Here is a 24,357-nt window from a genome sequence, read left to right as displayed (position 1 = left end):
TTCAGGATTGGTGAGGCTCCACGTGGTGTCACGGTGATGCTTGTAGGTCAGCTTGACTCGTCGGGGTGGAGCGCTGGGTCAGGCGATGTCTAATTGATACATCTCGGCTGTTATAAACATTTGCCCTTATGGCTACGCATACTCATTCAGTGCGGACTATAATTCATAATGCCCTGTAAATCCTACAAATCGTTATTCTAACATCACAAGAAAAATAGCACATAACTCTGTTTGTGTTTCATCATCATAAAAATGCTATACAATAAATGGACTGCTTCACTGGGTTAAGTGGCTTATCAGGGGGCACATTTCAGGGATACCTCTATCACTCTTCTACGTTAGATCTAGTGAGGGACATCTTTACAGTACAGGAGTAAATGTATTGGCACCATGGTCAGTCAGGGTTGGGGTGAGCTGGGATAGTAGCTGGTCAGAGGCACATAGCAGGTACATCAAAAGGCATTGGGTTGAGAGGTTTGTTGCCCATATTTCTTTTAACCAGAGTCTGGGGGTGTGGAGCAAGTTTATGGTGTTATTGTAGGTCTGGGGACTTGGGGGAGGATGGATACTTGGTGCGGGCTCAACGGAAGGGTGAGAGGTTACAATTATAACATCACATCGTCAGTGAAACAAGCACCTTTAGATGTCAGTCCGGCCTGAGGGGGGAGGAAGGTGGGGGCTGAGTATGCAGCACTGCAGGAGAAGGGAGAAAGGGCCCTGTGGCCTTTAGCCGGTCTACTTTGCGGGGCTACATACGAATCATTAGAATGCAAGGTAGAATTAGACCAGTGTGGTTGCAGGTACATCGAATAATATGCGAACTATGATCATAATAAAAGTTAAACGTTTGCGTTTATCATAAGCACCATGTTACAAAGTAAATTCTATCTACAACAGCCTTGTGGCTTTTACGTCTTGCATTATATACATTTTAGAACCGTATGCAAGTTGAACATGTTTGTGAACACACGTATATTTGAAAAGTCTGTGAGCATCTGGATTGTGTACCTTGCATTACATGGAACAAGTAAATTGACATATTATACATTAGTGTGAGTGTTTTTCAATGAACACGATTCGCTCAACAGTATGAGGCCTAGACATATGACCAATAGCTTTATGTGCAGTAAAATAGGTAAAGATCTTCTTGTTTCGTTTCCTAGAATCAGCCCCTTCATACATCCCTACATGAGGGGATTTATAACCTTTACAGCTGGATTAGCAGTGTGGGTGAAACAGTGTGGCAGACAGGTGTAGGGTCGGTATCGGTTACTTCATACGGAGAGCAAGGTTGGGGGGATTATCCACACTGTGTGTCATAAATGTGGGGTCTGCAAGGGGACGTGGCATGGTATGGAGATGAATTGTTTTCCTCAAACCCAAGCCTTTGCCCGGACATTCACAGGTCAACGATCAACTGTGGAAGGTGAAAGATAGTGTTTGTCATCTAGCTTATTCGCGCCTAGTCTACCGTGGGAACAGGCCTTCTGCAGGGACGCAGAGGGGAGAAGGCTGAGGGAGATGCCTGGCTCGCTGTGCGCGATCGTTAGGGGGAGAGCCTGTGGTACCATGTGCAAAATGGATTCTGGTTGTGTTACAAAATGGAGTCCGGGATCAGCTTTCTGGCCAATGTGTGCATACATATGGGTCGCCCCGCAGCCATCCCGCATCCCTGGCCACAGGCGTATGGGTGGCCGGTGGACTAATCATAATCCGCACGTGGGTTGGAATAGAGGGGAGGGGGGGTCTCGAGGAGCTTTCCTCCCATACATCTCATGTAAACCACCTTATTTGACATTCCAGAAGACAAGGGTAGTTCTGCGGACGTACCCCTCCTTCATGCCCAAGGTGCCGTCGGACTTTCATCTAAACGAGCCCTTGGTGTTACCTGTATTCTTCCCGATGCCTTTGTCGCAGGCCAAGAGGACTTTGCTCTCGCTGGATGTAGCTAGAGCGCTGAAGTTCTATGTGGACCGCTCAGAGTTTCCGGAAGACATCGCAACTTTTTGTGAACTTTGGTCCTGTGAACCATGGGAAGGCCCTCTCCAAGGCTTCCATTTCCAGGTGGCTCTCCAGCTGCATCAACCATTATCACCGGTTGGCAAACTGACCCTTGCCTGGCCGTCCGAGAGCCCATTCGACCAGAGCGATAGCTGCAACTACGCGTTCCAGTCTGGTGTGCCCGTGCTTGACATCTGCATGGCTGTTCCGTGGAGGTCGACGCACACCTTTACAAAGTTCTACTGTGTCGACAGGGATACCAGGGAGGAGGCCAGAGTTGGCCAGGCAGTGCTGCGCAACTTTTTCGCTTGAAGGTGAGCCTGGTGAGGGGGTAAGAGATTCTTAATGTTGAGCCTTGCCACCTCTTGTGGTTGTGCATGTGTGTACTGCTATGTATTCTTAATTCATGAGCATGTGAATCCATGTCATACCCCAGGTACAGGCTCTTTGCTGGTTGTCCAAGGAAAACTTATTAAAAGGAAAAGCATTTCCCAATCCTCCAATACAGGCGATACTAACAACTGACACCTCACTCTCGGGATGGGGAGCCTACTTCCTGCACCACACGGCTCATGGGCAGTGGACACACACCATAGCCCAAAACCACAGCAACCTCATAGAACTACTAGCAGCTCTCAAGGCTCTGCAATCCTTTCAGCAGTGTCTACTAAGTCAGACAGTACAAGTCCACACCGACAACACTACTGACATGTTCTACCTAAACAAGCAGGGAGCACACACTCTCCAAGTCTGTCCACTTTCTAAAATGATTTGGAAGTGGGCACCCAAGTGGAATATGTTCCTAGTCTCTCAACACATTCCAGGGGAACTCAATGCTCTAGCTGACTCTCTAAGCCGCAATTCTCTTCCAGAACACAAGTGGCAAGTCAACTAAGATATTCTAGACAGTATCTTTTCCGTTTGGGGTTATCCCCCTTTAGACTTCTTCTCCACAAGCCAAAGCAAACAATGCCCAGACTTCACATCCAGGTTTCCCCAACCAAAGTCGGAGGGTAATGTCCTATGAATGAGTTGGTCAGGGAAATGTGCTTACATCCCCCCATACCACCCCACACCACTCCCAGCAGAATAGCGCACAGGATGCACCAGGAACAAGCCACACTTATTCTGATAGCTCCAATGTAGGCAAGACAACTATGGGTTCCACACCTGCTCAAACTGGTGATGTGCAAACCAATCGAACTCCTGTGTCCCTATGATATGCTGTTCCAGCACGGGGGGCAACACTCCATCCACATCCTCAGTCTATGAACTTGGCAGCCTGGCTCCTGAAGTCATAGAGTTGGGCACTTAAAACTTCCCCAGAGGTGTATGGATATCCTAAGGGAAGCACGGAAACCCAACATCAGACACTGTTACTTAAACAAGTGGAAGAGGTTTTTAATATGGTGCCAATAACAATCCTTTAACCCAATTGAATTTTCCCCTTCCAACATTCTACACTACATGCTTCAGCTACTAGCCTCTGGCCTAGTATTTAACTCCATCAAAGTGTACTTAGTGGCTCTGTCTGCATACTCCACTTAACAAAACAAGGTGTCTTGGTGGAAGGTTCCTGTTATTGAAGCTTTCATGGAGGGAGTAAAAAGACTATACCCTCGCATTTCTGACCCACCACTGGGTTTGCACCGTAATGTTGTGCTCTCAAAGCTCGTGGGTCCGCCATTCGAACCTATGCACAAAACCATCCTAAAACTCTTGACCTTTGAGACTGCCTTTCTAGTAGCCATTACCTCCATTAGATGGTTTAGTGAGCTACAGGCACGGTCTGTACAAGAACCTTCCTGTATAATCCACAAGGACAAGGTGGTCCTTGGAACACACCCTAGGTTTTCACCTAAATTCATATCCAAGTTCCATGTCAACCAATCTGTTGAACTACCTACTTTTTTTCAAAATCGCTCTAACTCAGCTGAAAGGAACCTCCATATACTAGATTTAAGGAGTGTGGTCTTGTACTGCGTGAACAAAATGTATCCTTTAAGGAAAACAGACCAACTTTGTGTTTCCATAGCAACAGGCAGGGAAAGGGATCACATTTCAAAGAATGCAGTCTCCAAATGGATAGTCAAGTGTATATAAATATGCTATTCATTGTCAAAGAAAACCCTGCCTTTCACACCAAGAGCTCACTCTACCAGAGGTACAGGAGCTACTTTAACATTTATTGCAAACGTCCCCCTAGGCGCTATTTTCAAATGGACTACTTTGAATTTTGTACACGTCTTTGCTCAGCACTACTGCATTGACACATATTCTAAAGCAGATCCACAGGTGGGACAAGCGTTGCTAAAACATCTGTTTGCTGCTGTACCTTCTCACAACCATAGCATAGAATCTAAGCAGATCCACAAGCCTCAGAAGGGATACATTACTCATTGTAATCGTATTTCTGATGTTTGTATCTGCTTAGATTTGCATGCGCCCCACCCTTCCTGTCCTGGAGTAAAAGGTGCATAGATGTTTCTTGCATTATTGCTATTTTCTGTTTTATTACATATGTACTCTTGCTCACACTTCTCGTAACCTCATGTCGGAAGCAAAACAATCTGAGGGAGCTCGACACGTGAAGGACCATTGATACAATAGACGTCACACTAGGGATAGTATTACTGACACGCCCAATTGACATCCCTTTTCTATTCTCAAACGGATAATGTAATACTCTGCAACTACCACTAGATGTCGGGCTATGGATAGGAAGTGAATCTAAGCAGATACAAGCATCAGAAATATGATTACGGTCAGTAATGTATCTCATATATGTCTTGTATTTTGTTAGCCACACGTCATATTGAAAGGCTTTGATGTAAAAAAGACAGCAGGTTGTTAGTGTTATTAGGCTAACAACGTCACTTAATTACAAGCTTCAGTAACCTTTGTTTTCATTTCTCCAGGCATGGCTAGAATGTAGTGAGTTCCAAAAAATAATGCAGTTTACGCAGCCACCTCTGCAATTCCTTATTTTTGTCTGTTTTTATATATGTTGCGTCCTCGCCAATTGGCTTGCTTTCAACCATAATCAGAGACTGCATCTGCCATCTGTACTGTATACTATGTCAGTATTTATGGTAGAATTGTCCAAAAGCCAAAGAAATAAACAACATTTGTATAATATAATATTGTAGTTTCAAACTTGAGCTTTTCCAATTAAAATTTTTAAAGTGAATGTCCTATAATCATTGTCCTTGAGATGACTTTTCATATTTTGATTTTATTTCCACAGACGCTGTTTTGACTTTTTAGATCTGCTATTACAGGAGTGGCAAACACATTCCTTAGAAAGGTAAGATAATAATATTCTATTAAATGAAATCATTTACCCTTTTGTAAAATTAAAAATTAAGATTTAAGTTGCCTGCTATTTTTGAGGCTTTGAAAAATGATATTATAAATGCTATATTTCCTTTAGGATAAATAAAATTCACTTATCATTTATGCCAACTCCTACCATATTACTTTGCAATTTCTTTCTTTAAACAAATAACTTGTATAGTAACAGTTGATTGTCTAAACAATTTACTTTGCAAGATTTCTTTACTTCCACATGGAGATAGATATGTCTGTTTGTTCTCAGTGAAGCGATTACTGGATATAAGTTTGCATATTGTGAGGCAAAGTCACAGTGCAAACATTGCACCCAGTCGCCTGTCTGCCTGAGAGTAGGACTGACATGGCCAGCTTTGAACTATTCCTGAGCGGGCAACAGTTTAGTAAGAAACAGCTCCCAAAAAAGTGGGTATTTGGAACTGCATCTCCCAAGATGCATCTCGGTTAGAGATCCAAAACCTGGAGTGGATTCCAAAGTGTTTTTCAGGGATTCAGGGAAAGATAAGTTATAGGCATACACTAGTGCATCGAGCAAGCCCTTTGTCAACAGTTAAGGATCCTCAAAGGTAAAAACCTAACTTGTATCAATCCCTCCTACCCCGCAGCAGTGCTTGTGAATGACAGGTTTCTGCATCCCTTGCAGCTGCAGGATTTAAGAGAGAAATACTTCCTTCCCCCCCGCCCCAAAGGAAACACAATTTTTACACAGTTAGGAACTTACTAGAGGTTTGCCTGTCCATTGTGATGGCTTTATTAACATTAGAATCAAAAAGATTTGTGCAAAGGGGTTTCTCTTTTTTTGTATGGGGACTGGGGGAGTGAGGAGATCACCACCTGCTACCCACCTTCCTGCCACTCAAGATGTAGGCAAATCACTCCTCTAATAATGGTTTAAGGCTATCAGCCAACTATATATATAACCATAGACCTGAAATAACATAACATTTTAATTAGTATACATGTTCAACAGGTAGAAAATCATTAAAAAATAAAGTTGAATAAAAACCATTTATAATTCCTGTCAATAGCGTTTTTAAGAGAAGATATTGCTACATGAACAGGTAGTACATATATACTCAGTAGTTATTATGGCTGTTCATTAACTCATGTGTGATGTTAGTAACACAGGTGATTATTTTTGGAACCATGCTCAAGTTGCTATATGACATGGAGCGTCAACACTAATTTGTGTTTCTAGGTACAGAGGATTACACCGAAATTGAAGGGTTCAGTGTATCTTCAGGACCCGTCTTCAGGAAGCAATTTACAATTGGTAGTAAGGTACGCAAGGCTTCGTGCACAGGGCGCTGTGCATTGCCAATACAACCCATGGGTGTGACAATAAAATACAAAGTTTTAAAATCTGGTATAATGAAAATATTTCCCCCTTTTCCCTTTAGTCAAGGAAGCCGATAAGTAACGAAGCAGCTTAATCTCACTTGAGACACAATACCTCCCACACCTTAAGCAACTAAGATATAAAGGTTAGTAGTGCAAAAACACTCCCCTTGATGCTCATATGCAGTAGAAAATAAACCCACGCATTAATGTTGGGTGACCAGATTTTAAAACTATGTATTTTATTCTCATACTCATAAGTTGTATTGGCGATGGATAGTGCCCTCTGCACGAAGCCTAACATACCTCATTAACAATAAATTGCATCCTGCAGACAGGTCCTGAAGATGCACCGATGCCAAGAACCATTCCATTTTGGTGTAATCCTCCGTACCTAGAAACATCAATTAGTGTTGATGCTCCATGTTATATAGCAACGTGAGCATGGTTCCAAAAATAATCACCTGTGTTACTAACCTCACACATGAGTTAATGAACAGCAATTTGTTAACATTAGAAAACAAAATAGCTTATGTGCAGAAAGCTAGGGGACAATGCTGAACAGCAGACAAATACCAGCTCCTGGCCTTGGAAGTAAACCGAAAGAAATCCAAGGTGGCAGAAAGCCCTTTAAAGACTACCTTTGCATGGCTTGGAATAGAAAGGTGACTAACAATTGAATTCAAAAGTTTTCCCGGTGGGGGGGGGGGTTACAGTGAGGGGTTTGTAACTTTGGCTAAGAAACCCAGACAACGTCTTTTGGTCTGGGAGCTGAAGGTAAGCGTCCTCAGATAGCACGATCCTCCCCACAATGAGAGACAATAATGGACTCTCCCAGGATGGGAATAAGGCCAGGACAAAGTGCGGGTGAGCTTAAATGGGAGTTTATCAATCAAAATAGGGCATGCAAAGAACTCTGCAAACTCCGGGAGCGCTCTGTCTGACAATAGCAAAGACAGGCGTATATATTTACAAAAAACGTCATAAGGACCTACATGCTATAGGGGGCACAAGGTTGTGGGGATTGGGTGGCGACGACTAGCTACAGGTGCTGCTGCAATGTGGTTTGCCGCGGCTGTAGAACGTCACTGGTTACCCTCGTGGGTTGGGCTGGGCCTGGCAGGTCAGCTGGGCTCATCCGGGCGGTGTTGTTGTGCCAACCGTGATCAGTGTCAGAGATGAATGTCTTTCCTGACCTTCTGCCCTAGGGCCACGCACACCGCAGTCATTCAACATTGCATTATTATCTTCCCTGGTAAATCTTACAATAGGTTATTCTACAGGTTAACGCAACACAGGAGGAGGAATGCACCTAGAGGGGGGGTCGTGTGGCGATACATCAATACATGGTTACCTTTGTCCTGTTGACCGGGTATCATAGGTCGCGGGGTTGGGTCTCAGGGCATGGGACGAGTGGTCTGCTCTAGCATGTCTTGTTAGAAGTCGTTATGGATGTGTTCCTGTAGTGTTGCCATAATATTGGGTGTCCTAATTTTACAGGGGCCATTAATCTAAGGTGAGCCGGTGGATCGTGGAGCCTAAGAAAGGGCGTCTTTGGATCTGTGTTTTAAGGCCGGGGTTTACTGCTGGGTTGTAAATAATTCAGGTGGCAAGCCGTGGCCTTGGGTGCTGCGGGGGAATGTGAATGCTTGATGCGGCTCAGCCGACTTGGGGGAGGTGGTGCAGGGCAGCACAGGCCTCTGCTTTTTATGTCTGGCAGGCTTTACTGGGGGGGGGGGGAGGAAGGGGGAATGGCCTTGCATGTGCTCGCAAAGGTATTTTCCTCGTGTGTTGCATATTTTAGGTGGAAGAGACATAAACATTCATATAAGATACAATACTCATTGAGTCTTTTCGAAGTTCACGTTTTTGACGTTGCTTGTACCATCCATATGCCCAATTCGAGCATATTACGTATACACTAAGTTTCTAACATTACAACATTTTGTTATATGCCTATACATGCGCGGTAAGTGAGGTACTAGTAAGGTTGGTGGAGCACGCAGGAACAGCCCGCCAATGAGACTGGCGGCAGTGGCACATAGTGAGCTTGGACATACATATGGTGCATTTTTCGTGCAGCCCTTGCATGAACTCTCATTATGGTTACATTTGTCTTCCTTTGCACTCTAGCAGCATTAGTTCGTTTATGGTGCGGGACCGTGGGGTACAGTCTTCTTGATAAAACACGTAACACAAAAAGCCCCCCGGGACACATTTTACTATTTGGGCATAGCTACAGGGATGTGGGTACTTCATCCCGAATGTCATGCACACACACACATTCGGCCATCTGTATGGAATTTACAGGTTTTTAGTCAGAACGGCCGTGGAGAGAAAAGTTTCAACACAGGTGGTTTACTCATTAGTATTTGGGGACTCTGCTTTTGTCAGGGGGCCATTTTACAGTTCTTTCCCACCCCGGCCCTGCTGACCGGGTCATACTAGGAACAGCGATACACTCCGGAAGGTGAAATGTTAGTGTTGGTATCTAACACTATCTCATGTCTGTCTGTTCGTGGGAACGGGCTCTCAGCGGATCTGCCAGAGAACTGCAGCCACAGGGAGAAGTGACACTCTCCAAGGGTGGGGGCCACGCTGCGGTGCACAGGGCTCAAGCCATTTTTATTAGACAAAATGGTTTCCAGGGCCTAGCTAAATTGAGCAGGTTTGGTCAACGTCTTCAGCCAGTGCCCCACCCACCACCTGGGCCCTGGCGGCAGGAATGACAACTGATGAGCCATGAACCTCACCGGGGGAGAAGAGGCATGGGAGGGGGGTCTCCTGGACCAGTCCTACGATACAGAGCTGAGAAGAGCTTCCCGGGGAAGCAGGAGATCCCTTGAGCAGTGGATCCCCTTGATTCCAGAAGAGGCGTGAGTTCCAGTGAGGGATGGGAGAGCCCCCTGAACCCCAGAAGATGGGTGTGGTGCAGTGAGGGGTAGAAGAGCTCCTTGAACACCAAAATAGGAGTGTTCTTTTATGAGATGCAGGAATGCCCTGTACGACCAAAAGCATCCCCTGATCCAAGAGAAGGATTGGGGTGAGATGCAGCAAGAAAGAGTGACTTTGACCCCAACAAAGGGGTATGTTTGAGAGAAGAGGCGAGCCCCTGGAATCTAGAAGGGGGTTTGCCACAGTGAAGAGATGGCATTTAGATTAGTGAGTAGGGCATTATATTCCTGGGTGTGGAAGGGTGAGCAGATCACTATATCCTGGGATAAAGAACACAGCGGTAGTGTTTGGGATTTTTGGGACGCTTGGCAAAGGGGCACAGTCCTAAATCCATAGAGAAAGGCAGGAGAGGCTTTGCCATCCCAAGAAACCTAAGAAAGTGATTAGAAAATTTCAGTGTCTAACTGAATCCTGAATAACCTTTTTCAATTTGTGTTGAATTCATGAAAATAAATGTGATAATGTGTGTAGTGTACATTATATTTAAGTCTTTTTTTTTTTGTTGCCCATTTTGTCTGTCAATTTACTTATTTTAAATTTTAAAGAAAGTCTTCATTATCTTTTTAATCCGTTATATTTAAGTATTTGAATACACCCAAGGATGTTGTATTATGCAGTGCAATTGGCCAAATCTATTTTCTAGCAAACGACCATTGGAAGTAATGTTTTGTTGTGTTGTGTGCTGTTCCATTGGGAATGTATTGATCTTCGCGACATTTTGCTGAATCCAGTTCAATTATGTCAAATGTTTGATTTGCTTCAAGAAAGACTCTACTATGTTGACACTCATTCTCCAGAATGGGGTCTGGCATGGATTCACATGCTCATGAATATTCCCCGTCGTCAGGCCGGGAATCCTCGGTAAAGAAAAAATCATTATCAGTTTCTTTTCTGATCTGTCTTTCTTAGTAGTAACCAATCACTGATCTCTGGGTCATACTACGCCCAGCCAATGACTGCCCTCTACCTAAGCTCCTCCCCTGGCAGCCATCATCAGATTTTTGCCGCACGTTCAAGTGTTGGGAGTCCTCGTGTTTTAGCTCTTGAGCTTTTACTGCGTTTTCACGCTTTTTCAGGAGATTTTTCTAATTTTTTCCCTCAAGCTCCACCGTTTCTACTTCCGATAACGGGGACCCGTTTCGGAATTCTTCTATGCCCCTCAAGGGTGGAGGATTCCAGAAGATCTGTGGCCTACCTCAACGGACATGGACCAGGACAAGAGAAGCTAGACGCCCGGATCCAAGCTGTTCAGGAGCTGCCCAGGATGCGGATTGCAAAATGTTTTCAAGGAGGACGAGCATTCGAGATGTCTCTACTGCCTTCATGAGGACAAGACGCACGTGGAGAAGGACTGGGCGTTCTGCAAGGACCTGTCGGAACGGACCAAGGAAGATCGTCGTTCCCACCTCGCCGCCTGGCTGGAGAGTGGCACAGCAGGTGAGAAGCAGGTGAGAAGGCGAAGAAAAAGTGTGAGCGGTCTTCTAAGTCCTGTGAGGGTGCCCCGGCGACGGGGGCCCAACAGAAGGCCAAGCACCGCGAGTCCGCGGGCACCAAGAGCGCCGAAAGGTCGGGCTCCTCGGCTGCCGGGCTCTGGTTCGGGGAAGAGGAAGTGCGAGAACCCGGGTAAGCTTTTGGAGAGGCCCTGGTCAATCTCGAAGGGAGCCAAAGGGGGAGCGAGGCGATGACCCTTCCCCCAAAGCAAAGGCCCAGGACGCACCTAAGGTGGTGAGGGCCTTGATCCACCTGGGAAAGGCCTCTATCGAGGTTGTCGCAGCGGCCCTGGCGAAGCCGGCAGAGGCTACTCCAGCAGAGGCGACCTCGGGGCCCAGAGTTTCCCTGCCGCCACGGAGGGAATCCTCTTTCCAGACCATCATTAAGACCCCGGCAGAAAAAGAGGGGGTGGGGCCGGTGGCCATTATGGACCCGGATTCAGCCTCCAAGGAGAATCCGGTGGAAACCGTGAAAGGCCTCAACGATAGGTTCATAGGCCTCAACGAGAGGTTTGAGAAGGTTCGATCCCAGACGACGGTTCCCGCTGATGTGATCGAAGATAGCGACGACGAGGGCCCAGTGGAGCAGCTATCCCGTCCGTCGCAGCCATTAACTGAGCCCCAGGATAGCTCGGCGGCCATTTTGTTGGCGATCCAATCCTTATGTACTGAGATAAGGACGAGGTTACCTTCGTGCCCGTGAGACCTGTGGACCCCTCATCCCCCTCGCCGGACCCTAGAGAGGATACAGCGACGGGGACGGACGACGACGGCGATGACACAACGGACATCCCGTTATCACCGCCCCCTCGGGCTTCTCCACCTGACGAAATTGGCTCTTTTCACGCCATGATAACCAGGGCATCCAAGCTCTTCCAGCTCTGCCCTGAGGAACAGAAAAAGGAAGGGTTTCTTTACCAACGACGAGAGGCCAAGAGAAAGACGGTCCTCGTGGTGCCGTTACTCTGACATCTGGGACGAGGGGCTGGCTATCCTCAAGAACCCTTCCACGACACCCGCCAAGAGGGACAGGTACGAGAAGAAGTACCGGGTCCCCGATGTCGCCCCCTTGTGCCTCAGGGCCCAGCCCACGCCGGACTCTGTCGTCTCGGCAGCGGCCAAGAAGAAAGCAGCGGGTGCGGTGGCTTAAACTTCCACTTCCCTGCTGGACAGCGAGGGCAAGAAGTTGGACTCCATCGGACGACGAGTCATCTGGTCGGCGGCGACGACGATTAAGGCGGCCAATGCCTTGGCGATTGTGGCCCGTTACGACAGGGAGCTTTGGTTCAAGATAGCTCCTCTGCTAGACTTCCTACCGGACGACAAGAGGGCGGAGGCCCTACAGATTCTGCAGCAAGGAGAGGTGGCGTCGGATCACGCCATAACGGTGACAACGGACATTGCCGATACCGGATTTCGCCAACTGGGCAACGGGGTTTGCCTCCGACGACGAGGATGGATCAAGGCGATGGACTTTCGCCAGGACATCCAGACCAGAGGTTTGGACATGCCGTTCGACGGCAACAACCTGTTTGGAAAGACGGTGGATGAGTCCCTCCAGGCCATCAAGACAGACACGGAAACAGCCTGAGCCCTAGGAGTCCTTCAGCAACGGCGCCCCTTTCGGAGCTCTGGAGGCAGACAGGGAGCCTCCAAGGGATCCAGCAGCGGCTCTTCTACTGACCGCCAGGCGGCCCGCTCCTCGTCCCAGGAGGCCTACAGAGGCCGCAGCAAGCAAGGAGGGTCTCGCCGCCGTCGGCAAGGAGGCCAAGGCGGCAAGGCCTCTTCCAAACAGGACTGAACCGGCCGTAGCGTCGGGCCCCCACCGAAACGCCCCGGTGGGAGGCTGGCTGACGAAGTTAGTCAGCGTATGGGAGTCCATCTCCACCGACCGTTGGGTGCTGGACACCCTGGCCCGCGGACACTTGCTGGAATTTCAAAAGAAGTGTCCTCGCATTCCTCCCGTGGCCAGGAAGAAGAATCACGTCCCTCAACTGCTGTTGGAGGGAAGGGGGATGCTCAGGAAGGGGGCCATCAAGCTTGTCCCCAAAAGGCTCTTGGGCTCCGGAGTATACTCAAGATACTTCCTCGTCCGAAAGAAGACATGCGGTTGGCGCCCCATCCTGGACCTGCGTCGGTTGAAAAAGTACATCAAGGCACAGAAATTCAGGATGGTCACCCTCCAGCACGTGCTGGGACAGCTGGAGGAGGGCGACTTCCTATCGTCACTGGACCTGGAGGATGCTTACTTCCACATCCCCATTCTAAAAGGTCACAGAGTTCCTCAGATTCGTAGTCCAGGGGCGTCACTACCAATTCAGAGCCCTGCCGTTCGGATTAAAGTCGGCACCCAGGGTGTTCACCAAGTGCCTCGCACCGGTGGCGGCACGGCTGCGCCTGCAAGGAATCCACGTCTACCCCTACCTGGACGACTGGCTAATCCGTGCAAGGTCAAGAGAACTTGCCGTCGAACACACAGCGAGGACCGTCCGCCTGCTCACGGAGCTGGGATTCGCCATCAACTACCCCAAATCCCATCTCGTCCCAGGTGGCACTGTTTCTGGGAGCGAAGCTTGATACAGTGAAGCGATTCGCATCTCCGTCGGAAGAAAGGACAAAGGCCATTTTGGGCAAGGTGCTGCGCCTATTAGCCACAGAGGTGGCCAGAATGAGGTCCATCAAGTCCCTCCTCGGGATGATGTCCTCGTGCATCTACCTTGTGCCCCTTTGCAGACTTCAGATGCGTCCGCTACAAGAGTTTCTCGACGCCCGCTGGATTCAAGCGGTGGGCTGCTTCGAAGACAGGATCCCGCTCGACGAGGAGTTCCGTAGTGCGATTCTATGGTGGGGTGCCCGTGCGCACCTCTGGGCAGGCATGGACTTTCAGGCCCCAGCGTATCGGGAGGCGGTAACGACGGACGCCTCCCTGGAGGGATTGGGGGCCCACACCGGAGATCTCCACGCAAGAGGCCTCTGGCTCCCGGAGGAGAGGTCTCTTCACATCAACATCCTGGAGCTACAAGCCGTGTTCTGGGCGCTCAAATCGTTCCTTCCGTCCCTCAAGGACAAAGTGGTGAGGATCTTCACCGACAACACCACCACGATGTTCTACATCCGGAAGCAGGGAGGCACAGATCCCCAGCCCTATCAAAGGAGGCCCAGGATCTGTGGCACTGGGCCGCCACCCAGGGGATGTTTCTGGTTCCCTTCCACCTGGCAGGAGTAAAAAACACCATCGCCGACTCTCAGCAGGGAGTTGCGCTCGTGCCATGAGTGGGAACTACGCCAGGACCAGGTGGATCGGCTCTTTCAACGATGGGGCAAACCCCAGATCGACCTGTTCACGACGGCGACGAACTCCAAGTGCCAGAGGTTCGCCCAGCCGAGGAGCATGGGCGATGCTTTCTCGTTCCCTTGGGACGGTCTGTTCCTGTACGCGTTCCCTCCATTGCCGTTGCTGCTCCGTCTCATCAACCAGCTCAAGAGGTCCAGGTGCAGGATGATCTTGTCGCACCGCCGTGGCCGAGACCGATCTGGTTCCCAGACCTTCTGGACTTGTCAGCGTCCCTACCTATCAAGCTGGCGACGGACGCGGATCTTCTCTCCAGAGAAGGCGGCGCCATTCTCCATCACGACCCGGTGTCGCTGAACTTGATCGCTGCTACCACGGCGTTTCTGTCTGGTGTGCCCCTGTTGGACATCTGCAGGGCTGATACGTGGAGGTCGACGCACACCTTCACGAGATTCTACTGCGTCGATCGCGACTCCAGGGAGGAGTCCAGGGTCGGCCAAGCAGTGCTGCGCAACCTGTTCGCTTAAGGTGAGCCTGTTGAGGAGGTAAGAGATGCTTAATGTTGAGTTGTTGTATTGCTTAATGTTGAGCCTGTTGCCACCTCCCGTGGTAGTGCATGTGTATACTGCTATGTATTCTTATATTCATGAGCATGTGAATCCATGCCGGAGAAGGAACAATTTACTTACCTGCAACTGTTGTTCTCCAGCATGGGTCTGGCATGGGTTCACATGCGAACCCTCCCTCCTTCCCCTCTGCGGCTCTTCACTTGGTCATACTGCCACTTTACGTGCTACCAAATCTGAGGATGGCTGCCAGGGGAGGGGCTTAGGTAGAGGGCAGTCATTGGCTGGGAGCAGTATGACCCAGAGATCAGTGATTGGTTACTACTAAGAAAGACAGATCAGAAACAAAACTGATACTGATTTTTTCTTTACCGAGAATTCCCGGCCTGACGACGGGGAATATTCATGAGCATGTGAATCCATGCCAGACCCATGCTGAAGAACAACAGTTACAGGTAAGTAACTTGTTCCTACTCCTCCTTTCCTCCATCCTTGTGGGCATCCCCCAACATGGTCCAAGTACTGGAACCTTTGGCAGCGAAACATTTTTCTTCCCCTTTAAATTTATTGTAGCGCGCAGGGATGCAGCCCCGGGTGTTGGAACGCCCCCCTGAGGCTCCACCCTCCGGCACTTCAACTCGGTCCCTTTTTCTGCAAGGATGGTGTCAGACCTGGCAGCTAGGCGAAGAGTCTTTTTTAACTTTCCGCTTGCTCCCCGTTTTTTTGTTTTTAAATCTTGATCTCCCTTCGGTGCCTTGCCTCCCTCACTCAGCTGCAGGAGGATTTACTAGATGTGCATCCTGTGACCGCTCGTTCCTGGCCTCAGACCCCCATGCGTTCTGTCTTGAGTGTCTGGGGCCTGACTACCGCTGGGAAGCATTCGCGGCTTGCAGCGCTCTCGGTCACCAGGCATTGAAGAATCAGTTATGTTGGAGGGATATCTTCCACAATTCTCCTCCAGATCCCCTTAAAGATTTTGTCTCCAGGACCTCAAGTCAAGAGAAGGTAGGCCTTTTGTTTAGGGGGGTGAAGGGTGGGGGGGGGGGCTTCAGAGGATTTCATGGGCAAAGCTTACTTGGATTCAGGTTCTTGCATGCCCGAGGCTACTAAGGCTACTGGCTCCCAAGCCGAGGGGCCGGTGGGCAGACCCAAGGCCGTCAAGGCTAACGGCTTTTAAGCCGAGGGACCCAGTGGCTCTATCGAGCTGTCAACGGAGAAGCGATCAAGTTCATCCTCCTTATTGAACGCAAGGGGCTAAGCATTGCTGTGTATTCTTACGTCCTGTCCCGTTTCCTCCATCCTTTATGGGCGTCCCTCGTGAGGGACGGTAATGTAACCTTTTTTTCCCCCAGAAAAAAAAGACATTTCCCCTTTACATTTACTGGTACGGGGGTGCAGGCTCCCTTAACCCCACCTTCTGGCGCCAAACATCAGTCCCCGCGAGCAGACTGCTCCACCAGCGCTCCTGGATGAGGCTTTCCCCAGAATATAATGTTTTCTTTTTATATTACAGATTTGGGAACACAGTCCACCAGTGCCCTAGTTTGTTCTCAGCACATGTCTGCTCCGACAGGCTTTAACATGTGCCTGTCGTGCAATGGTTCCTTCCCTACAGCAGATCCCCACGCACCCTGTCTCCGACGCCTTGGTGAGGACCATAGTTTGGGACGGATGCTCCGTGCGCAACTCCCTTACGCCTAGGTCGCTTAAACACCGACTCGAGCATTGGAGGGAACTGTTAAACAGGACTCATCAGAACATCAAGTAAAATGCCTGGAGGGAGACAAACATGGTAGGTGCATTATTTTCCAAGGTACCCCGCAGAGGCGACTCCTTCCCGGGGAACCCCTCAGACGGGAGTGGTCCGCCTGGCCCTCGCACCCTCTCAGGGGGCACCGAGGCTCGCGCAGCTACCAGACTCATGGCTGAGGGGTCCAAGGGCCCTACCGTTCCCGCAGCCGAGGGGCCTGTGAGCTCTAATACCACCGGGTTCCGCCCCAAGGGGCATTACCCTGATACTGGGGTCCTTACTTGAGGGTGCACCTTTACTCACAACCAGCATTACCGGCCGGGAAGCCGAGGGCGTACAGCCTACTGGGTGTACACCTGAGGTGCAGGACGGGGCAGAGCTTGTGCAGTCGGGCATGCAGGCCGAGCCCAGGAACACGCCGGCTGCAGGTCCACATGCTCAAGACACGTACAAAATGGCGGCGACTAGAGACAAAATATCCGCCACTCCCTATCAGCAAAGGCGGGAAGCATCGCAGGCAGGCGCGGAGCCCTGTCAGCCCGGCGATGAACAAAGGAGAAGCTTTTCTCCGAGGACAGAATGGGTACCACTGATGCCTGTCACCTGGTCCATGTCGTACCCCAACATCTCAGGGTTCCAGGTACAGCTACCACATGTAAGGACAAGGGCTGGGAAGGCAGCCGGCATATTCACCCCAACCCCACGTGCCGAATCGCACACAGCCGGCCTGCGAGCAGAGGTTTTTTGACAAATTCATGTCCCTCATGCGGTCACCATAAATGGGCTCAATTCTCACGGGCATTATTAAGGACATGTTGACCCCGGCTACACCGGCACAACTCACAACAACACAGCCCCTGCCCCCTCCTACGGCTCCTTCTCCGCAGCAGCCCATTCCTGAGGCTCCAGCAGCCCCTGTGCATGTGAAAACCCCTACCACAGACGAGCCACGAAAGGTGACTGGCACCCCCTGGTGTTTTGGTGGAGGTCCTGAGCATCAGGGACAGAAGCGAGGTATGGAATCCCCCTACAGAAGGATGTGGAGGCTTTGGCCAAAAAGGGCTGGCTCAAGCCCCACTCCATGCAACCCATCAACAAAAAACTGGATGCTACGTTAAGGCAAACTGAGGGAGACAGCTTAACTCACCAGCAGGGTCATCCATTATCGCTGCAGCATCCATGTATGACAAGCCCCAGGCGTCATTATCTAGTACGGTCACGACAGCCCTCCTGAACAAGGAATAAGACTCTCGAATCGTATGGCAAGAAGGTCTACTCAAATGCTAGGCTGCACCTAAAGCAGGCTGACACAGATGCCATCCTCGCTGCGGCTAAGCAACACCTGTGGAGGGAGATCGCAGATTTTCTGCCTGTCATCCCTAAGGACAAGCAAGCCTCATTCAAAGTGAGTCTATCTGAGGCGAAACTTGTGGCTCAGGACATTATGGAGGCTTCCATAGGCCACATCGACACCGCTTAATCTGTCTGGCAACAGACATGAGGCGCACAGCCTGGCTGAAAGCTACCAGGTTACACCCAGAGGTACATGATGGAATCCTCGATCTTCCATTTGAGGGGGGTGATCTCTTCCACTCCTCCACTGATGAGGAGCTTGATAAGAAGAAGACTGCAAAATCTCTGGCTGTTCTTACAAAACCGGCAGCTAAACCTTTCTCACAGACAGTCCTTCTCAGACAAGGGCCGCTCATTGGCAGCGTCCGCGGGTTCCAGGACTGCAAAGTCAGAAAGCCGAGAAAGGTCTCCCCGTCAGCACCGAAGAAAATACCACAAGGCATCTCAAAAGGGGTTCTTCCATTCCCCCTCTTAATCAGCCTCTCACCAAAAGAAACAATGAGATTTCGTTTCAGGTCCACAGCACCCCAGTCGGGGGCAGGCTGGCCCTGCACAGTCAGGCTTGGTGGGTGAAGTTCGCAGACGCATGGGTCATCTCAGTGGTGTCCTTGGGCTTCCAGCTACCTTTTCCTTCTCCCCCTCAGACTTCCCCTCCCCTCCCACAGATCAGCATACCATCTCTCCTAGCGGAGATTCGCTCCCTTGCAGAGAGCGAAGCGGTAGAGCGGGCACCAACCCAGCAGGGGCAGGGCTTTTACTCCCGCATCTTCACTATCCAGAAGAACCACCAGGTGAGTCTGCAAGTGGTGTTGGCTCTGTCTTCCCTGAATCTTTACCTACCCCTGCAGAAGTTCAAGATGGTGACCCAGCGCTCATTGCTGAGACACTTTGCAGGGGAGACTGGACGTGTTCCCTGGACGTGTTCCCTGGACGTGTTCCCTGGACGTGTTCCCTGGACGTGTTCCCTGGACGTGTTCCCTGGGCCTGAAGGACATGTATCTCCACATTCCCATTGTGCAGTCTCACCGGGCCTTCCTCAGGTTCCGGGTCCGGGGCATGCATGTCCAGTATCCGGTTCTGCCTTTTGAGTTAAATTCAGCTCAGTCTTCACGAGGATCATGAATGCGGTGGCGGCTCTCCTCGGGTCAGAGGGACTTCACGTCTACCCGTACCTCGACAGCTGGCTAGTAAGGGGTACTTTGCTGGAGCAGGTTCGATACTCAGCAGACAAGCTCATCTCTACCCTATTCGACCTGTGATTTTCGATCAACCTCCAAAATTCTCAGCTCACCCCTACACAGATGCTAGTGTTTCTGGGCCTGTTGTGGTACAAACAGCAGCAGAAGGTTTTCTCCACGGGGGACAAGGTGACTGCAATTCAATCTGCAGTCTCCCATTTCCGCAGCAGGTCAATCACCACAGCCTGGTGGTATCAACACCTTCTGGGTGTACTAGCAGCATGTCTTCTGGCGGTCCCGTACACTAGGATCCACATGAGGAGGTTCCAGTTGCATTTCGTGGATTCTTGGGATCAGGAATCGGGCTGTCATGGGGGCCCGGTCTCCATCACACATCTGGACCACAACCTCAGATGGTGGCAACAGGAAGAGAACATTCTGGTGGGCAGACCGTTCTGTCCGCCCCCGTAGAGTACACCATTACCACGGATTCCTCACTCCATGGGTGGGAAGCCACCTTGGGAACGCACTCGGTGCATGGCCTCTGGATCCCGACCGACTGGAAGAATCACATCAACTGGCTGGAGCTTATTGCTATACAGTTGGCACTCGGGTCTTTTCTACCAACCATGAAAGGCAGGTCGGTGTGCATCCAGACAGACAACACGACCTGCATGTTATTTATTAACAAACGGAGGCACCAAATCCCTGCAACTGTGCGCTCTGACCTTGGAGATCTTGGAATGGGCTATCAGCCAGGAAGTGTGGCTTTCAGCGGTCCACATTCCTGCAGAGTCCAACCTGGAAGCAGATGGGCTCACTTGCATGGCCGCCGACAATTACGAGTGGCAATTGAATGGGAGAGTGCTCCAGGAAGCGTTCAGCAGATGGGCCCACCCAACAACAGACCTCTTTGCAACAGTACACAATTGGACATAGGGGATGCACTCCAGATACCCTGGAACGGGATGTGGGCATTTGCATTTCCACCCACACCGCTCATGCACAAGGTAGTGAGCAAGATCAGGAACTCCAGGAACCTCAGGATCATCCTTGTGGCGCCGCGCTTGCCGGCGCGGCCCTGGTTCTCGGACCTGCGACAGATGTCACTTCAGCCGGAGATGATACTCCCCCCTCAGGAAGGGCCCTCTGCTAGCACAGCAGGGATGAACAGTGTTACACCCTTTCTCTGGAGAGGCTAGCCCCAGCGGCCTGGTTCCTGAGCAGCTAACGCTCCAGCACCTTCAGCTGTCCAGCGACAATCGAGATCATTCAAAGTGCCAGGAATCAGGCTACGCGCAAGCAGTACAAAAGTAAATGGACGAGATTCTGCCCCCCGGGCAAACGATGGCATCCCGTTTGGGACCTAAATGTAGTACTAAGTGCTATAGCACACACACCATTTGAACCCATGGCCACAGCAAACATTAAGTTGGTCACTCTGAAGACAGCCCTTCTGGTTGGTCTTCAGCTCGCAGAGTGAGTAAGATCCAGGCGTTATTCGCCTCAGACCATACAAAACTGCAATTATCAGTAGATAAGTGCAACCCCTACATTCATTCATAAGCTACTTCGCGCATAAGAGCGCTGACAAACATTCTTTCCACAAAGATGGCCCTGCTCAGAGGGCATATATTGTACACAAATCACGATGTGTATGTTTAAAGTGCATTTATCACATTTGTTATTCAAATTTCATTTTAAAACATTCATTTGTAAGAAAAACCACATATAACACATTGACATTTCATATATTAAAAACCCATTTTTTTAGGATACACATTTCGCATCTAGAAAAAACACATCAAAAACAGTGATAATATCTCACCCATTCTTACATCCACTTTCATTCACATTCATACCACCCACCATTCGTACTGTGCAAAAAACCGCAATGCTAATAACTCTGTGCTAAAAATAGAACACCCATTTATTGAAGCTAAAGATTTGTTGTATATTTACAAAAGCATGTTGAACACTAAGTTTGTCTTGCACAAAATCAAACCGGGCAAATGTTCAAGAGAACTTGTTTATGAACATGTATTAATAGCCATATTCTTTATAAACTCAAGACTGCCCAACTAAACATAGTGGGCTCTATGGTATTGCCTACTCTAGTTTCGGGCACCACAATAGACATGTACTATTTCTATTTGGTGCGCCTCATCATATTTCTTAGATAACAAAAACCAGTTAATATTGGCATAGTTCAGCTTGATATGTAGTGCGTGTCATCCAGATGTTCAATATACATCTTCTTTCCATTTGAAAACAGAATTCAGAATTCATACTTCTATGGGTCTAACTGTGTCTGTGGAGACCACTTCAGCAAAAGAAGGAAAGCGGGAAGAGAGAAAACAAAGAGAAAGAAAACACAAACACGTGTTTACTTAAAATAGCTCTCGGCCATGTTACTCATATTCTCAACATCTTTTCATGGCTAGCTGTATTTTCTATCTAGAAACATAACACTCCAATTTGTCTCGTCTACACCCCTCCATTGTTATGGGCGTGGCCAAATCTGGGTAATTATACCCTTGTTTTAACAGGGGAGTTTGAATCCTCTCCTGAAGTTGGAAAAGTGATGTTGCTAACTAAAGTGCTGGACAACATCCTTGCCACCCCGCAACAGGCAACACACACAAAATATGGGAGCATCTAGTCTCCTGAGTAAACAAGGGACCCCGGTTCTCTCAAATTACACCAATCAAAAAAGAAAGAGCAATGTTTAGTCCCAAAGACTCGTCTTACCCTTATTGAAGAGATGGCTGCGAAGACCCTGAGGATGTTGGGGTCCAAGGCATTTATGTTGCTCACTTCAGTTGAATATGTTTACTATAAGCAATGCTTGTCGGGGCTTCCTTCCTGGAAACTTCTTTTTCTATCTGTTAATATAGATATACAGACGCCATATTATATTGCGCCGCTATATTTGCCTCACCCTCATTGCCCCACTGAGCTTCCCCATGTTATCCAAAGTACATCTCTGTGTATTCATCTAACCCAATTTGAATACTCAAATATTCACCTCAGAGCCATACGCTGGATTTCACAAAGACAAGGTTGCGCTCTGCATGCAACCCAAGTTTCTTCTGAAGGTGGTATCATCCTTCCATGTCAACGCAGAGATTGTGCTCCCCACATTCTTCCCAAGCCCCAAGGAAGATGCAGAGAAAACGCTTCCCTGCCTGGATGTCAGGAGGGCGTTGAAATTCTATTTGGACTTAACGAAGGACATCTGCAAGACGGTGCACTGTTGGTTACATTTGGAGGTTCCAGGACTGGGCAGCCAAGCCTCCAAGACAGATCGATTTGATGACGGCAGCGATCCAGGAGTCCTACAGGGTTCAACTTAAGGATCTGCTGCAGGGATTGCATGCAGTAAAAGCTAAGGCGGCCGCAGTCGCTTTTCAGTGCCACGTTCCCTGGCAGGTGATCAGCAGGGCGGCAACATGGGCCACGTCTTTGGCTTTTTGCAGGCATTACTGTTTGGATGCCAGTGCCGATGCAGCATTCATCCAAGCGGTCCTGCGTAACCTATTTGTCTAGAAGGTCAGGCTCTCCACCCCAGTGCGTTGACAGTTTTAATCGCCCATACAGGATGGAGGAAAGGGGACTATGGAATAGGAATTACATTAGTCACTCTGGTGAGTAACACTTAAATTCTACTTCCAAGAGTCGGTCCTTAGCACGATTCAGCAGGTGCCAAGGGCGCACAGTCTACCAGAGCTCCCTCTGAGGTCGTGAGTCAGGTAAATTGAACTGCCAGCCAGCTGACCGAGGGCTCAGTCCTTAGCGGAGTGATCTCTTAGGTCGACATTTCTGTTTGGTTTTCAGGGCCCACAGCATGCCCTCCCATGTCTGAGCCAGCACGTGGTAGGGGGCCTTCGCCCCTTCTACTCAGGGCGTGGCGCAAAGCCCCAAGATGGTGGAAAAGCGCGTGGCGGAACCTGCTATGCCTGCGGCCATCTTGGAATAGAGTCGGGGGCCCTCACATGCTCGTAGCCCATTGAATGGGCTGTGCAAGAAGGTTCCAGTCCCCTTTCCTCTGGAAGCGGTGACAGACTGTCTGGTACAGGTGTTTGGTCTCAGGGATACATCTAAACTTAGCAGCCTTATGGCTTTATGCTGAAGGCGCTTCGATCAGGAGCGGAGGCCCAGCTCTTCGGAGGGCCGGCCCCTTCGGGATCCAGCGGATCCTCATGCGTTCCCTGCAGTTGACTGGGCTCCTCAAGGATATAGTGAAGGAGGTGATCCCGCAGCCCTCCATCAGTTCCTCCAGCGCCGCCAGTGCCTGTCCCTCCCCCGGTCCAGGCCTTGCCAACCGGCTCCTCTGCTGCCTCCTGTACCCCCAACACCTCCCCCTCAACAACCATTGGATCTGTCTTTGGGTCCAAACAGAGGGGTGTTCCTGCTTGCACCTGTGTTCCAGGGCCCGTACTCCCCTCAGACTGTTAAAAAAAAGGGGTGGGCATGACGATGACAGCGATGACGACACTCATGACTACGAACCCTCTGCGTCTGTTAAGGCCTTTCATGACTGCTTTCAGGGCCTTGCAGAGTTCTTGGGGTCCCCCTGCCTGAGGAAGCCCACAGGAGTCGGGAGTGCTACCAGAGGTTTTGGGCAATAGCACCACGAGCCGTTCTGGCATTCTGCTACAGAAAGATGTCCTGCAGGTGGCGATAAAGGTCTGGGAGAAGTCCATGGCCAATGCCCAGATGAACAAGAAGTTGGACAGCAGGTTCAGGCTGACGGATGGGGAGCCAGTCCTCCTATTCTCAGCCACACTTAAGTGGTGGCTGAGGCCTCGCTCTATTCTAAACCATAGTCAATCTCCTCGGGAGCCACCTCCAGTTGTCTCTCCAAGGTCCTTTAGTCATTGGGCAAATGATGCTATGCCATATCGGGGCTGCATTTGCGGCAAGTAAACGCGGACACCCTCTTGGCTGCAGCTAACCAGAACCTGTGGCGGGAGCTCTGGGAATTTCTGCCCAAGCTCCCTTTGGACACGCAAGTCTCCTTCAATGCCGGTCTGGCAGATGCACGGGCCATTGCGCGCTGGACCTCATGGAGTCTTTGGTC

The 24,357-nt window shown here is 49.8% G+C and overlaps 1 protein-coding gene across 36 annotated transcripts in view; it reads left to right on the top strand.

Annotated features, from left to right (window-relative positions):
* Positions 1 to 24,357, top strand: part of CLASP2 (cytoplasmic linker associated protein 2) — a 2,478,243-nt gene that overhangs the window by 1,090,970 nt on the left and 1,362,916 nt on the right. For all 36 annotated transcript variants that reach the window (XM_069613152.1, XM_069613157.1, XM_069613154.1 and 33 more), the window contains one exon: positions 5,249 to 5,308. In XM_069613152.1, coding sequence (XP_069469253.1) covers positions 5,249 to 5,308 — 60 coding nt within the window. The remainder of the gene's footprint in view (positions 1 to 5,248; positions 5,309 to 24,357) is intronic.

This window comes from Ambystoma mexicanum, chromosome 5p (genome assembly GCF_040938575.1).
Source record: "Ambystoma mexicanum isolate Mex_15411 chromosome 5p, UKY_AmexF1_1, whole genome shotgun sequence".
NCBI classification, from domain to species: Eukaryota; Metazoa; Chordata; class Amphibia; order Caudata; family Ambystomatidae; genus Ambystoma; species Ambystoma mexicanum.
This window is presented reverse-complemented; position numbering and strand designations above follow the sequence as displayed.